Below are 16,381 nucleotides of genomic sequence, written 5' to 3' on the forward strand. Positions count from 1 at the left end.
AGTAGGATTATCTACAAAAAAGTGACATAAATTAGTGAAAAACAGTGCACCAACAAGCTAGCTACAGCATGAAGTTCATAGAAGCATGTGCACACACACATGTAGACACATTCAAAGCTCGTTACCGTAACACCTTGTTAATATGTACATGTCAAAAACCTGCCTGGAGCACACGACACATTACACTTAGACATTAACCATTACATAAGCGTGTGCAGGGTTTGATCCCCTTTAGAGGGGAGGGGGAAGGTTCATTGCTGTGCCCCCCTCCCCCTATCATGTCAATGTATAGGGCTGACTGCACCCCCTTTCTGCATACGCCTATGACCAAGTGCCAATTTTTATTTCCTTACGTGTGCCATCACCGCTGAAGAAAGAAAAAATACAGTGCCACAGCAAATATTGCCTAAAGTGCCCACTACGAAGCCATTCTTTCTTTTTGCCAATGTACAAAATTGATTGGCATTCTTGCACGACCGTTCGATGGCACGCCGTGGTGACACCAAAGCATTTCGAAACTACTGCGGAGTCCGAGATTCGCAGCCAGCACAGCGACTGACATAGCAATGAAACTGACATAATCTGCTGTCTGCGATAAATGTGTACCGCGATTTGCTACTCGGCGAAAATTGACAGTTTTGTTGAGACGCGGTACAGTCGCAGGGAGGTGATTGTCTACTGACTAGTTGCGTGCAGCGCTTTGCCTACTTGGCGCACACACCATGCCAGTCCTCTTGCACCTACTCTCCTTCAGACCATGCACTGATGCAGCGAGAAGCTTGTTGCGTTAACACAACGATGCAAGCTGTCTTCAAGCGATGCTCTAGTGGTCCTAGCAGTGGGCGGAGGCACGTTTGGGCTGTCGCCTCATGATAGTGTGTACCATGCTTGTTGTCTCGGTGCTCACGATTCACAACACTCAACTCCATGCTGAACACGGTCCTGCACTACAATTGTGGCAGTAATGATCAGCGCCTCGGGTAGTGGCCGGCTATTAAGTGTGTGCAGTAGTCTTATAGCGGCGCTATGCCACACACACGTAGGCTTCTCGTTGGTGATAAGTTATACTCGTGCATCTTTCAGTAGTATAACATCGTCTTTATTCTTTGCCGATGTTGCCAGAAAAAACACCACCGCAATTGCATGGAAATTGCAATAATTTATCAGATGATTCAGTGCTTTTGCAGCAGCACAAGTGTACAAGATGACGATCATCACGTAATACCTAGTCATGATGCGTGTTTTCAACATTATTTTTGATACCAAAATCACCTGGTGGCACAGCAATGGTGCATATTAGACAAAAAAGACCCTCTTAGAGCATTATAGTGCAGGAATTTCTAGTTAGTGCAGGTTGGAGGTTTCCCACTACTTCTTGCAGGATGCTTTGGCAGGCAAAGAAGTTGGTGTCATCAAAAGCAGTAGTCTCGGAACTCTGCCTACATTAAACGCTGTTTTTATGGTTAAGGTGTGAGCCAAGAGAAGCAAGCACAATATTCTGCAGTGCAGTGTGCAATGTTGGTACCTATTATCCACGAAGGAAAAAAGACTGTGCCGAAATTGTCGCGTAACTATACTTCTTATGTCACATCACTTCTTATGCGGGGCCCCATGCGTGACACCATTGTGAGCTCAGTCTTCAGTAGCAGTAAAGCAGATTTTTCTTCCCATCCAGCTATCCTGCCGACACCATTTTTTTTTCACCGAAACAAATTACAGTCCTTAAGAATGCTCGAAAAAGCTCAACGAGCTTCACATTCTGTTGGATCTCATGTTGCTGAATTCTCTTAAAACAGTCTGTCGTCAGCTGGCACAGGTGTAAACCGGCTGTTCTCTCCTAGAACACCCTGTGAATGCACCTTCCTGCAGGTGCATCATCTGAGGATTAGTCATTTGCATCCACGACAAATCCGAATGCGGTCAACTGTCTGAATGCACCATGAAGTATCCCAGGTGGTCGAAATTTCGAGAGATGTCCACTACGGCATCTTTCATAATAGTATGGTGGTCTTGGGACGTTTAACCCCGACAGTCATTATTGAAAGCTCTCTTAGTGTTCGTTCTTAAGAACTGTACCACACCTTTTGAGCTTTTGATAATGAACAGATCATTTATACGTAACACTCTGAGAATATGCTGGAGAAAACCGCTAAGCATTATTTGCCTTTTCCCTCTTTCTGATGCTATCACCCGAAAAGTCCATCCCTTCTGTGAAATTCTATGGAGAACACTCTTTCTTAATAATGGCACTTTGCTACCCTGTCTGAGTTGAGGACAGAGCACAACTTCTTCACTTTTACTTTCTCATTTTGAATGAAGCATTACCATATCTTTTTATTATGAAAATTACTTACAGAAATTACAGAACTTTGTTTCTACAAGGACAATTAAACAACCATCGTTAGCTGTTGGCATAATGTGCTCAGAATTGTCCCACAGAAGTTGCTGCATGCAATGAACTGGTGGGCGAGTCGATGTAGACTTCTCTTTTGACACCACCCTCACACCTTTCATGAGACTGTCATCATCACTGTTCGGTGCTGCTTTAGCCTCCTGTCTCTTGATCGCAATCACTTCAGATATAGACTTTTTATGTTCGGTGATGGATGGGACCAAGGCGTTGCATCCTTTGTGCGAGGTCCGCCGGCAGTTTGTAAGCTTAATTTGGAACCTTTGACAAGTGGACTTGCGAACTTCACAGAGCTACTATTCTCATTCATTCAGTAGTGCAACTTGTGATGCGATGAAATTATTGGCGTTGAATTGCGCCTTTCAGATAAAAAGATTCCCTTTTGCATTGATACTTCTGTAGACTCTATCCTGTCATTGCAATTCTTTCGATGTCAGGATTTTGGACATGCTTGTCTTATTACCAAAGAGGATGTAAAGCCGCTAGTAGTAACTTAACTTCTGGAAAGGCTTTGTTACTTCTCAAGCAGCTCTGTGTAGACAAAGCTTTTTTATTTGTTGGATACTGTGAGCCTAAAGAGGCCCATGCTGAAAAGAACAATCAATACATAGGTTGATTTCACAATAAAGTAACAAGGACATAGTTATCACACTGCAGTTTAGTGTTTTATGGGACAAAGTTGTTTACACAGATCCAAGAGAGAAACAACAGAATTTTATTTTTATGTAGCACAGTGTTGCGTATCAACAAATCTCTAAGTTTTGAGGTGAATTTAGTAATGTAGAAATATAGTAATTCCAAAGTGTTAAACAAAAGAATATTGCTCAATTTGAGCAACGAACACCTCTGATATTTCAACATTTATGCAAGCATGTGACAGACTTTTTCATTTTTCTGTGGTGGACAGAAAAAAAGAACACTTGTAAGTGTCCCCAGCATATTATATGTGGCCTGATAAACTTTGTACGACTTATTCAAAAAGAGGACTGACAGGGTGGTCATTCCTATTAACTCTAAGCTTATTGTGATGTAATAAGCATGTCAAGTTAGAAGAGGAAATATGCCGACGAGTTTCAAGTGTTTGTATTGCAGCATGATTGTCGAGTTGTGTGACACTGTCATTTTTAGGGTACCTAGAATACATATTTGAAGCGCATTGTTCTCAATCGTCTCAACTTTTTGATAAGATACATTTCGTAGGTATTCCATGGAACACTGCTGTATTTGAGAATGGGCTGTACCACAGGTTCAGGATAGCTAAACATTACGGGGTGCTCTTGCAAGTTCTTTGTGCAGAAACCCCACTTGTTTCAAGGCTTTGTCTCGCTTGTTACTAATGTCTGTGTCCCATTTCAATGGACTTATTAGTGTCGCCCAAGTATTTGTACGATCATGTCCGAGCAACGTTTGACCGAATTAGGCTGTAAGTGAAGAGCAGCACCTATTTCTTCTGTGTTGCATTCTCCATTCATTGTACCACTTGGTGATACTTACTTAGCCAAGATTAGTTTAATCGAGCCTGATCTCCCTGTGTTCATATTGTTTTTTGAATAACTCATCCATCATGCAAATAATCCTAATGTGATATCTGGTTCAACTTATTGGTTCATATAATTCATGTATATTGGGAATAATATCGGACCTAACACCGACCCATTAAGTACTCTAAAAAAAATGTGAATTGCGTGAAAGGTACACAATTATCCAGTACACGACCTTGTCATCTGTTCCAATGTTCAGCTTCCTAAGCTGCTTGTTAACTTACAGTGGGTTACCCTTTTCAGCGCTTTCATATCAATATAACATCTACTGGTAGCCTAGAATTAATTACTGCAGCAAAATTGCGAACACTTTCCAAAAGCTGTATTGTTGTGAAAAGACAATTGTGGGAGTCATGTTGTTCAGTGTATAGCAAGCTACTTTCTTCAAAATATGCCACAACTGCCTTGTTAATAATGCAGCAGCTGCTTAGCGATATGGGCCCGTAATAATTGTTTATTGGTAGGTTGTGGGTGGTATTTGCACATGCCCATTTCACTAAAACACTAACTGTTTTGAATTTTAAAAGATGCTGTGACAGTTTCATGAATCTCTTGCTCTGTGAAGTGTCTGAGAAAAATACTTGGAATATTATTGGGTCCAGGTGACTTTCTTACTAGCATTTGCAAGAGAACGTTTAGGATTTCATGCTCTGAAAAGCATCATTGTTGTTGAATTGTGCACTTCAGCATGTTCCAGAGGTCCTGATGTGAAAATGTACTGAAAATACTTGTTGAATGCTTTTGTAGGAGCATGATCCTCAGGTACACTATTTATTTCTAACTGCTCAACAGCGTTTTCAACCTCGGACGAGTAGCATCAAAATTTGCTTGGTTCATGTGTCATGAAAGTTGTAAGTTGTCGAAATAACTGCCCGTGAAATGGCGTGTGATGAAGGTGTATCCAGAAGTAACGTTAAATTTAGCAAAAGTAAACGAAAGGTACTGGCAGTGGAATAAATTTTTTCTTCCATTAGCGTGCCTTATGCTTGCCCATCTTGTTGTTTTGATCGTTAACATAGCGGCATTCCATTGTTTTAACATGGTGTGCAGTTGCATCTTTATTTAGAACTCCTGAAAATTAGGTGTACATTACATCATATTAAATAACGTGTAAGCAGATGCTGTGCTTGTACACTGCACTCTATCTACAGGTTTTCCCCCTCAATTTATTCCAAGCGTCAGCCATATTAATTTATGTGCCCGTCAATTTAATCCAACCACCATTTAAATTAATTCAAGTGCCATTCATTTTAATCCAAGTGTCACTAAGATTAATCCAACCCGGAGCCGATTTAATCCAGGCACCGGCAAATTTAATCCTCATGCCGGCAAATTTAAACCCGGCTACATCGCAACATCAAAGCAGTCCAGAGTTTTTGAGAACACGTGGAGTGAACAGATTTGGACGAATTTAAGGGGAAATATTATCGAAATGTGTAGAATAAACAACAAATGAGTCACTAGTGATCAAGTCGCTTGGCCGAGTCTTAGGAGTCATGTTCCTGCCTTTTCAAAGGCGTTTTGTTTGATATGCATGACAACAGGTTAAGACAGTGCATGCATGGGTGATATGCGTGATAATGTCACCTGAGTCGCTAGTGATCTGGTCATTCGCCTGGGCAATAGGTATGATGTCATTACTGTGTGGACGGCACTTCTTTTGATATGCATGTCGAAAGTATGCATGAATAGTGCGTACGCTAGTGATAGGTGTTATGAAGTCGCGCGTGTCACACTGTGTCACTAGTGACTCAATCATTGTTTATTCTACACATCTTGGTAATGTTTCCCCTTAAACTCATTACAAATCTATTAACTCCACACGTTACCAAAAATTTTGGGACACTTTGAAGTCGTGATGCAGTCAAAATAAAATTTGCTGGTGTCTGGATTAAATCGGCTGATGGTTGGATTAATTTCCGTGGCACTTAGATTAAATTGACCGGTGCTTAGAATAATTTGGCTGGCCCTTAGATTGAATTGATCGGAAAAACCTGTAGTCTTTGCGCATTGATCGGGCTATCTTTTCCTCAATAGTGTCAAGGTGTGGTGATGCCAGTTAGCTTTTTATAGGTCGATGTTTGCAAGAATTGGGCTTATGCATATAATTGAGAAGCGGCTTTTTCTGGTGTTTTCAAGCAAGTGGAACCATTACTTCTAGTGTGAATAGAATAAAATAGCAAAAACAGCTGAAAAAATATTTGAAAGTATGAATACTCGCACAGTCATAGTCTCAAACCTCTAATGCTCTTCATTATACTATAAAAGTACCGAATATTAGAACTTGTTAATGTAAAGTCGGGTAAAATTACGTACTATTTTTGTGCCGCGCTGCTTCCCATATGTGCAAAGCCTACTAAGTGTTTGTACAAGTGCTAGCCGTGGCCAGTAATAATTAAAATTAATTAAAATTAAATAAGTTGTCAATGAGCTTTGATACGTGATGCCTTTCAGTTCACAAAATAATGCAAGACTTTGTATGGCATGATTGATGATGCAGTATTTTTTGGTTGGAAATTAAGAATAAAGGAAAGGTTGTGCGTGTTTATGCATTATGGTTCTTCCATACATCTTGGCTAGGTCCACAAGCATGGAGTGTTCTTGGGGGCAACTGACTCTGCGGTGCCCTGTGCCCAGCTGATATACTTGGCTGCTGTTCTCAATGGCAAACTGCAGGAGCAGAAGAGGCGGGTAAGGTTTCACCGTCAGTATTGCTTTTAAAAGGTAAAGGGGTACTGACACCATTTTATAAAGGTGAATATTACTCTACCATACAAATTTCCTTTTTATAGAGGCAGTTCTAAGTGAATTTGTGGCTCATAAAATGCTGGTGACATACTTTATTTTGATATAAAAGTCTATTCCCTCACGGCACACTTACCGACATTAACAATGTCAGGCTATAGTACGAATGCTGGTGTTTTCATGCTGCAGTCTAGCTAGTTGTAATGAGGACACCAAAACATTCGAATGGCTGCCTGTGCATCGCCAACAGAGCTACTTTGCCGAGCAGCCGTAAAAACGTCACAATATCTTGCGTGATCACATGACAAGTAGCTCATATTGTGTTGTGCCGTCAGGGTACAGCAAAAAGCAAAGCTAGCTTTCAATAATGCCCTGTAATTACTTTCACAAAGTACAGTACAGCCATGCTTAGCAGTATATTTTCTAGGCACTCTTGGCCTTTTATTTCACGAAAAAAAAAAATGGCTACTGGAATCTTTCTTCGTAACCCTTTAAGCGACGTAAGTAGATGCAGCATGCAGTAGAATAAAAATAAAATGTGCTTGAAGCTTGTTGGGTAGATACTTAGAGGTAGGAGTCCATGTAAAAGAAGGTGAAACAAGGGTGAACGCACCTGCCACTCAGTATGAAGTAATGGTGCCCTCGTTTATGTAGTAATGGTAGCCAAGTAGGTAGCCTTACCTCTTTTCCTTTTGCCTTTTGACATGAATACTGCCCCCTTGTTTTTTTTTTTTTCTTGTTTGCTAACTTTATTGGGCATGCCGACCCCTTGTTTGTTCGCTACCCCCCAAATTTTTCAGTTGCCCCTGTCTTCCTCTTTTGTTGGGAGTAGATGGAAAGGGCACAATGCATATACACGGAAGAAAGACAACGATCATGAAAAAAAGAATACGAGAGAAGATCTTTCAACTCCTATGACAGGGACCTTGTTTACAATGAACGCAAGGATAGGACCATCAGTAGGATTTGAGCAAATTGCACGTGTTCGTCTAAAACATGTCAGACTCATATGCAATTACTCAGCAATAAAGAGGCGAAATGTGGGAAAGAATGCATACAACATCAATGGTGACGGCCCACGCTTCGAGCTTTATGCTGGCCGGCCGCACAAATCGCCCTTTCAGAACACTCTGTTGCATCATGCTTTGTCACAATAAAACATGATTGAATCCCTAAGTTTAAGTGCTTTCTTTTTGTTAAAGGCCCCAAAATAATCATGCCCTGTTAAATTTTGAAAGCCTACCTGTTTTATCATATCTGTTACCTTCATGCACACGCACTTGCATATAACGTGGGAGTAGCTGACAGAGAGACCACAATTTGGAGCCCACCAGTTGAAACTGAAGTTGGCACAAGTCATCACACCTGGTGCTGACGGCGCATTTGTGCCGTGGATTGTTATGCCACCTATGGGTGCTGTATGTTTCCTATATCAGCTAGCCAGTGTCTTGCAGTGATGCTACCACTGTGCCAAAATGCGGCCAAGTGGCCTGGCTGCTACATCCGGCTACATTTCCTCAAAGCTTGGCGATTCTGCACACAACTAACCAACCTCAAAGCTTGGCGATTCTGCACCCAACCTGCACCCAAAGGTAGCGGCTTTGTGCATCGGCGATTTTCAGCCACCGAGTCTTGCGAATTGTTTTGCTTGAAATTTTCGCGCCATTATCCTTGCTCATCACTATTATGGTCTTTATCTCACCGCTCGCTCAGCTATGCTAAAAGTTCAAGGCGTGGACGAGAAAGAGAACACACTACGATTTCGGTCGGAGAGGGCGCCGTAGCCCCGTTCTGTCTTTCGCGTCACCTTGTGAAGTGGCGACTACTTCGACACGATCATGTCGGCCACAGTTACATCTCTCTCACTCACTATAACCTCTTTCGTTGTTTATGTTGCTTTACGAAACGCACAGCCGTCGCTACAGCATTGGCAAAGATTCGTTTTTCACCCTTTAGTTCTGCTACTCTTTACCCTGAATCATTTCTTTCTAACATGCAGATTGTTTACCAATCAAAGAAAAAGACTTCTGGATGAACTACTCCGAAGGATGGGATTCAATTTATCATTTCTTGGGTTTCTTTCCATTGGGGCTACAGCACTAGGTTTTAGCTGATGGAGCGTTTGCGATGACGAATGCAATTTACTACGCGAGACGAATTGACTGCTAAGGTTATCTGAACCAAGCTTATTCTTCAACGTTGATGATTTTTTTTCGTGAATTAAGCTAATTACTTTTTTTTAAAATGATTTATTCCTAAGCATTTTGAGATTAGTGATAAATTTCTTTATATAACACGGCTCCGCCAATTTCATGGCCGATCCCTCGTTGTGCGTTGCACCAGTTTAACAAGGGTAAACCAACCCTTCGAAGTATCCTACCGTGTTTGCATAGCGCGGTTGGGCAGCGAGTTGTGTTTGCGGTAATATGCTACATAACTCAGTTCGCCCCTAACTGATGGTCCTATTAACCCACCAAAGCACCTATTTACCTCGCATTGCATTCCCTAAAACTGCGAAGGGTATGCGGCGAGTTGATAATTATTAAGGTCTATTAAAGCATAAAGCATTCCATCAGACATTACATTAAGATGCCTAGCATGACTTTCTTTTCTCACAAGCTCTATGTCAGCAGGAACATCACGAAAAAGTTACAGCTTTGCCGGAAAGGTGAAGCAATGAACGGGGTAGCAACAAATTGAAAAGTCATGCGCAGAATGGAAAGCAGATCGAAACATGCCCCCCCATTCCTCATGCACAAAAAATGCACGAAATGTACTCGCAGGTACAAATGCACGCGAATAAGCGTTTCATTTGTTACTTTGCTGTGTCTGAAAAGTGCCCGTTTTTCGCAAACAAAGACTACAATGATTGGAGTGACCTTTGTGCACCCGTTAACTACAGCACAATCGTTCCAGGTAAAGCCCGAGGCCAGCCAACGCGTACGACCTTCCCCTCTTCGCCGCCGCGAGATAAGGGCGCGTGAGAGAGCATCGCTCCCCTTCTCTGCGCTGGGCAAAGTACGCGTAGGATATTAGAGGGAGTGCTGCCGCGCGATGTGGATCGTGGCGACACACGCTCATTGCGCTTCTTGCTGGTAATGCTGAAAACACAATTTCCCCCCACCCCCCCACCTCTGCCCCCGAGATGCTGGCGAGCAGCGGTAAGTGGTAGATATAAGTAGCTTGCCGTTCGAACAATGAATGATGTGCTCCGTGGTTGGCTCAGTGGTTCAGCGGTTGGTTCAAGGATGGCTCAGTGGTTAACGCCTCGCTTTCATGACGCAGAGGTCCCACGTTGGATTTCGCGCCGGAGTTTTTTTTTTCTGGACTTTTTTCTTTCTGGCGTTTTCATAGATACGTATAAACATACGGTGCATGACATCGACGCGGATGCCGACGGCAAAATCCAGCCAAGAGTATCCATATAATTGCTATTGCGATAATATCATTGCACCTGCAGAGGTCGTGTCTGAGACCAATTCAAGCATGCGACAGCAGAACAAGAGACGACAGAGGGAGCGGGAACCAAACATTTTCAACCTCTCACAGCGGTAAGCCCCTTGTTTCGCTGCCCAATAAAACAGGGTTGAGTTGTTCCTACAGGATACGTTGTGTACTTTTTAGTGTAATCGACTATACAGTAGTTCATGATTTCGATGACCTACGTGCTAGCAGGCATTGCGAGAGCATTTGGTTCTTCTCAGGCTCTCAATGGCTGGCTGCTCTGACAGTCATGGGGTGGCACACCAGTCGCCATGCACCAAGTGTGTAGGCTGGATTCACAAATTGCATATGCTGATTTGTTAAGCCAACACAATATTTTGGTCACAAAAAACAATATGTTAATGCTGGTCGATTTGATAGAGTTAGTTGAATATTCTTCTTTGTATCCCTTACAGTTCATGAAAAAGTTTGAAACAAGAACATCTTCCACAAACTACGGAGCCCAGATGCTACGAATAACTTTGCCCTATGTATTAAACTTTTTATCACAAAATGGTCTTTGTAATGCATCTTCTTGGCCTGCATTGCATGCTTTCTTCATGAGATAACTGAAATGTTAGTTTTGTGCTTCGTTTTTTGATGTTGTGCTCCTTTTTACTGAATTGCATGTACGTGTATTGTTCTTTCGGTGACTAATCATAAAAATAACATGTTTCTATTAATTTATTGATTTATTTACAATACCTATAGCACCCACATGGGGCATTAGTGTAAAGGGGCATAACATATCGATACATATTTTAAAAATAATGTTCAAAAAAGTAATACATTTCAGAATAGTAAAGAGAAAAAAAAAAAGAATGCAGAATGTCGACAAGCCATTAACACTACGGTGTACATAAAAGAAATGAAGCAACAAAATAAAGCATAAAATGGTGACATGTAATTATCAGAATATACACAGCAAAATATTTTTAAATATAATAAACACACACGCGCACACACACACGCACGCGCACGCACGCACACACACACGCACACACACACACACACACACACACACACACACACACACACACACACACACACACACACACACACACACACACACACATATATATATATATATATATATATATATATATATATATATATATATATATATATATATATATAGTGGGAGTAATAATTCAATGGGCCAGTTAGTCTTCGTGAAGGTATGGGATATGGTACAACGGGAGCATTGTCAACAAGGATAAATATATTTATTTCCCAACAGTTTCGGGAGGGGGCCTCCCTTCATCAGGGGATGAGTTATACTGACATGAGCTTCCAAACTTCGTTGCTGCCGCGTCCCTCTCGCCTTGAAAGACGTTTGCGAGAGTGAGAGGGAACTAGAAAAAAGGAAAAAGAAACAAAAAAGGGGGAGAAAAAAGACGAAAAAAAGAAAGAAAAGAAAGAAAGTAGAAAAGAGGAAGAACCACTGTCAACACTGAGAACGAAGAATATGCACCGATATGCCGAAAAATATGCACCGATATGCGGGAATTTGATAGACACGCGGAACATCTAAAGCATTCCTTATTGAAACAAAATTATCCGGAAGACATTATTGACGATGCCATACTGCGTGCTCGCAACGTGAACAGGAATGATATAATTAAGGAACCAAACAGAGTATCTAAAACGACTTCCCAAACGAACCTTGTACTAACTTACTCCTCATCAGCGCCACGAATCAACAACATACTTTCCAGCCATTTAAACATAATCAGGCAAAGCAAACGACTAACTTCTATTTTCGCGAAGCCACCTCACGTGGTGTACCGCCGGGATAAAAATCTGAAGGACATTCTTGTCAGAGCAAAAACAAACACCCCCAAAATTCAATCAGGGTGCCATCCCTGCGGAAAAGCTCGATGCAAGGTATGTCCACAGATGGTCACAACACGTGAATCCAAAGCGAACTTCTCGGATTTCAAATTCTGCATAACTGAAAGCCTTAATTGTGACTCCAGTAACGTAATATACATGCTACATTGCAACATCTGCGGACAAGAATATATCGGTCAAACAGACACACCATTTCGACTGCGGTTCAATAATCACCGGTACCACGCCACTTCACTGCCGAAGCTACCTTTATCTAGACATCTGCGCCTGCCAAACCACAGTTTTGAAATTATCAGCGTAACTTTTTGCAGTCCGGTTTCTCAAACAGACGCGAGCGCAAACAGCGTGAGGCATATTTTATTTTCAAATTTCGTACATTAGTAGCCGGCATCAACGAGGACCCCGGAAAACTCAACTGCCTCCGAGAAGTAAGCCAGGAGGAAATTGGTGACAAAGATTGATAGCTGGAGACCATGCTTTATTCTGACTGACTCGTACGTGTGCACTGTCCTTCCTTGTTTTTGTTTTTTTTTCCACGTGCACATACAAAGTGTTTACGCGTTCGCCTACCACTTCATGACCATTGAAGGGAAACGGACGAAGATTAAAGGTAAATAGCCGACCGACCCATTAACGAGCAACCTTTCCTTTACGCACGCCGCCCGCCGCCCGCAGAGCGACCCATTACGGGGAAACCCCTTTCTTTACGCGCGCCGTCACGGACCCTCCCGGCACCGCGGCGACAATCGTGGGTGGCCCGACACACGTCAAGAACTGAACAGCACGTGATATGAACCGTATGTGGATGTAGACGGACAGTTGGCTTCGTTCTCAGTGTTGACAGTGGTTCTTCCTCTTTTTTACTTTCTTTCTTTTCTTTCTTTTTTTCGTCTTTTTTCTCCCCCCTTTTTTTTTCCTTTTTCTAGTTTTCTCTCACTCTCGCAAACGTCTTTCAAGGCGAGAGGGACGCGGCAGCAACGAAGTTTGGAAGCTCATGTCAGTATAACTCATCCCCTGATGAAGGGAGGACCCCTCCCGAAACTGTTGGGAAATAAATATATTTATCCTTGTTGACAACGCTCCCGTTGTGCCCTATCCCATATATATATATATATATATATATGAGATCTAACAGACAGTAATGCTAAGGAATGTACAGGGGAAGTTATTAGAACCAATGGAATGTAAATAAGAAGAAAGAAAAGTGGATAAAAAAATAACGAGCCGTGAGCAGGAATCGAACCTACGACCTTCGAATAACGCGTTCGATGCTATAACCGCTGAGCTACCACAGCGGCCTTCCCGCCATCCACTTTGTTGGATTTATATGTGAATTTAGAAGTAGGAGTGACAGCGCCATCTATAAGCCAAGCGACGAGTGTGAAAACACTGTTTTATGTGCATGTTTGGTGTCACGTAGCACGTGAACTTATTATGAGCGGGCAGCTGATTAATAGTCCCTCGTATACAACCTTAATGACACCAAGTCTGCCAGTACGAGTCCTTGTTTAATGAAATAAGGGAAAGAAGTGTATACCTAAGGGCTCGTTTTTCCGTGTTTTAACACAATATTAATGAGATATAACAGACAGTAATGCTAAGGAATGTACAGGGGAAGTTATTAGAACCATTGGAATTTAAATAAGAAGAAAGAAAAGTGGATGAAAAAATAACCAGCCGTAAGCAGGAATCGAACCTACGACCTTCGAATAACGCGTTCGATGCTCTAATATATATATATACATACGTACATACATACACACACACACCTATACAATCAGAGATCGCAAAAAGATCACTAAAAAATGAGAAAAAACAAAAACAAATTCTTGCATACACTGCGAAAACAACTAAATGAAAGTATAATGAGGCCCTGAAGAAAATGTGATCTTGAAGCACGACACTGAATATTTCCGTGGATGCGGTTACAATTTCGTGAGATAGTTTGTTTCACTGCTGTGTGGATCGCGGAAAAAATGAATATTTAAAAACGTTACTGAGGCAGCGAAGTTTCGCACTTTGTGTGGGTGGTCAGTGCAAGCAGATGTATACTTAGGCTTCAATATGTAGTTCTCTCTGTGAATATCAGTTAAACCATGGAATATTTTGTGAAACAGAGATAAACTTAAGAAGTTGTGTCTGTCTTCAAAAAGGGGCCATCCTAAAGTATTCCCGATTTCTAAAGATCTTTTACAAAAGTCATAATCACCTGTGACAAAACGGGCCGCTCTCAGCTGCACACGCTCTGGAGCATCAATGTTCCCTTTAGTAAAAGGGTCCCAAGTCCTACATGCGTACTCCAAAAGTGGGCATACGTTCGAGATATGGAGGGTTTCTTTCAGGCTAGCTGGTGCTTGTGTAAGGTTACGTCGCAAGAAGTTTAATGTGTCTGGCCTTTCTTACAATGTAATCAATGTGCGCATTCCAAGTCAGATTGCTGAAAAAAGTTATTCCTAGGTACTTATATTCTGTCACTAGAGACAGCTGTGTTGTATTTATCACATAGCTTGTCATAAGGGGGTGTTTTTATTCGTGAATCTTGAAGCAGTTGCATTTGGACAGGTTCAGTGTTATGCTCCAAGTTGTACACCAAGACATGACTGTGTTGAGATCATTTTGTAGCTCTTCACTGTCTGATTCTCTTGAAATTTCATGGTAGATACAGCAGTCATCTACATATAGCCTCACACAGCGTGACATGTGTTCAGTTATATCATTAATGAATGTTAGAAAAGGCAGAGGCCCTAAGACTGACCCCTGTGGCACACCTGATAAAATTGAAACAGAAGTACAAACACCTCCAAGTATCATGTGTTGGTTTTTATCTAGCAGGTACACTTCTAACCACTTTAGGAGGGTATTCGGCGAATTGAGACTGGTCAACTTCTATAGCAACAGGGTATGGGATACGGTATCGAATGCTTTCCGAAAGTCTAAAAAGATGCAGTCGACCTGCATACTGGAGTTAATAAATGCTGCAATGTTCATGACAGAATTCCATCAGATGAGTATCGCAAGAAAAAGCAGCCCTGAAGCCATGTTTCGTTGCAATGAAGAAGCTATTTTCTTTAAGGTGGGCCATTAAATTCAATAAATTATATGTTCTAATGTTTTTCAAGAACGCTTGCGAGTGAAATTGGCCTGAAGTTACATGTTCTTGTTTTTAAGCTATTTTTGTGAATTGGAATGACATTTGCAGTTTTCCAGTCTGAAGGCAGAGCACCTACTTGAATGAAGGGATATCTTAAATAACAGTGTTAGGAAAGAAGAGACAGACAATGCGCAGTTTTTTAGAACAAAATTTGAAATAAAGTCAGGACCGGTAGCCAAGTGGATGTTAATCTTCTGCAGCAGTAATGCGATACCTTCTTCAGATAGCTCAATTTTCCTCATCTCGTCATATGATTTCCTTCCTTGTCATATGATTTTCCTTCCTCGTCATATGATTTAGGAACTACGCCTTTTGAGTGTGAAAACACAGAACGAAAATAAGCATTGAAGGCCTCTGCTTTCGCCTTGATATCTTAGCCGTAGGTTTTTCATCCATGACGTCAGGAATAGCGTCACAGGACTTCCTTTTGCTCTTGACATATTTCCACATTTTCTTTTGATTAGTTTTAACTTTTCTCCAAAAATGCAAAAAACTTCTCATGTGCAATACGCATCAACCTCGCCATTGTTTTGCTCAGATAAAGAGTGTGAACGATGAAAAGGCAGACAATGAGAGATGCTTGAGTTATTTCGGCAACTTACAACTTTCGTGCCACATGAACCAAGCAAATTTTAATTCTACTCGTCCGAGGTTGAAAACGCTGTTGAGCAGTTAGAAATAAATAGTGTACCTGAGGATGATGCTCCTACAAAAGCATTCAACAAGTATTTCCAGTACATTTTCACATCAGGACCTCTGGAACATGCTGAAGTGCACAATTCAACAACAATGATGCTTTTCAGAGCATGAAATCCTAAACGTTCTCTTGCAAATGCTAGTAAGAAAGTCACCTGGACCCAATAATATTCCAAGTATTTTTCTCAGACACTTCACAGAGCAAGAGATTCATGAAACTGTCACAGCATATTTTAAAATTCAAAACAGTTAGTGTTCTAGTGAAATGGGCATGTGCAAATACCACCCACAACCTACCAATAAACAATTATTACGGGCCCATATCGCTAAGCAGCTGCTGCATTATTAACAAGGCAGTTGAAACGAACACGCCAGGGCCGTGGCTGGGCCAAGACAAAAGCTTTATTGCGATAGCGCGGGTTAATGTAGCGTTGTGCGAGAGGGGTTAAGGGGAAGGGAAGGAGAAGAAGCAGTGGTGATAACGGCGGCTTCGGCTGGCGT

At 41.7% G+C, this 16,381-nt stretch overlaps 1 protein-coding gene across 13 annotated transcripts in view; it reads left to right on the forward strand.

Moving 5' to 3' along the window:
• Positions 1-16,381, forward strand: part of LOC119167762 (glutaminyl-peptide cyclotransferase) — an 823,023-nt gene that overhangs the window by 235,902 nt on the left and 570,740 nt on the right. For all 13 annotated transcript variants that reach the window (XM_075865235.1, XM_075865229.1, XM_075865226.1 and 10 more), the window contains one exon: positions 6,532-6,642. In XM_075865235.1, the coding sequence (XP_075721350.1) occupies positions 6,532-6,642 (111 nt within the window). The remainder of the gene's footprint in view (positions 1-6,531; positions 6,643-16,381) is intronic.

Source organism: Rhipicephalus microplus, chromosome 6 (genome assembly GCF_043290135.1).
Source record: "Rhipicephalus microplus isolate Deutch F79 chromosome 6, USDA_Rmic, whole genome shotgun sequence".
NCBI lineage: Eukaryota > Metazoa > Arthropoda > Arachnida > Ixodida > Ixodidae > Rhipicephalus > Rhipicephalus microplus.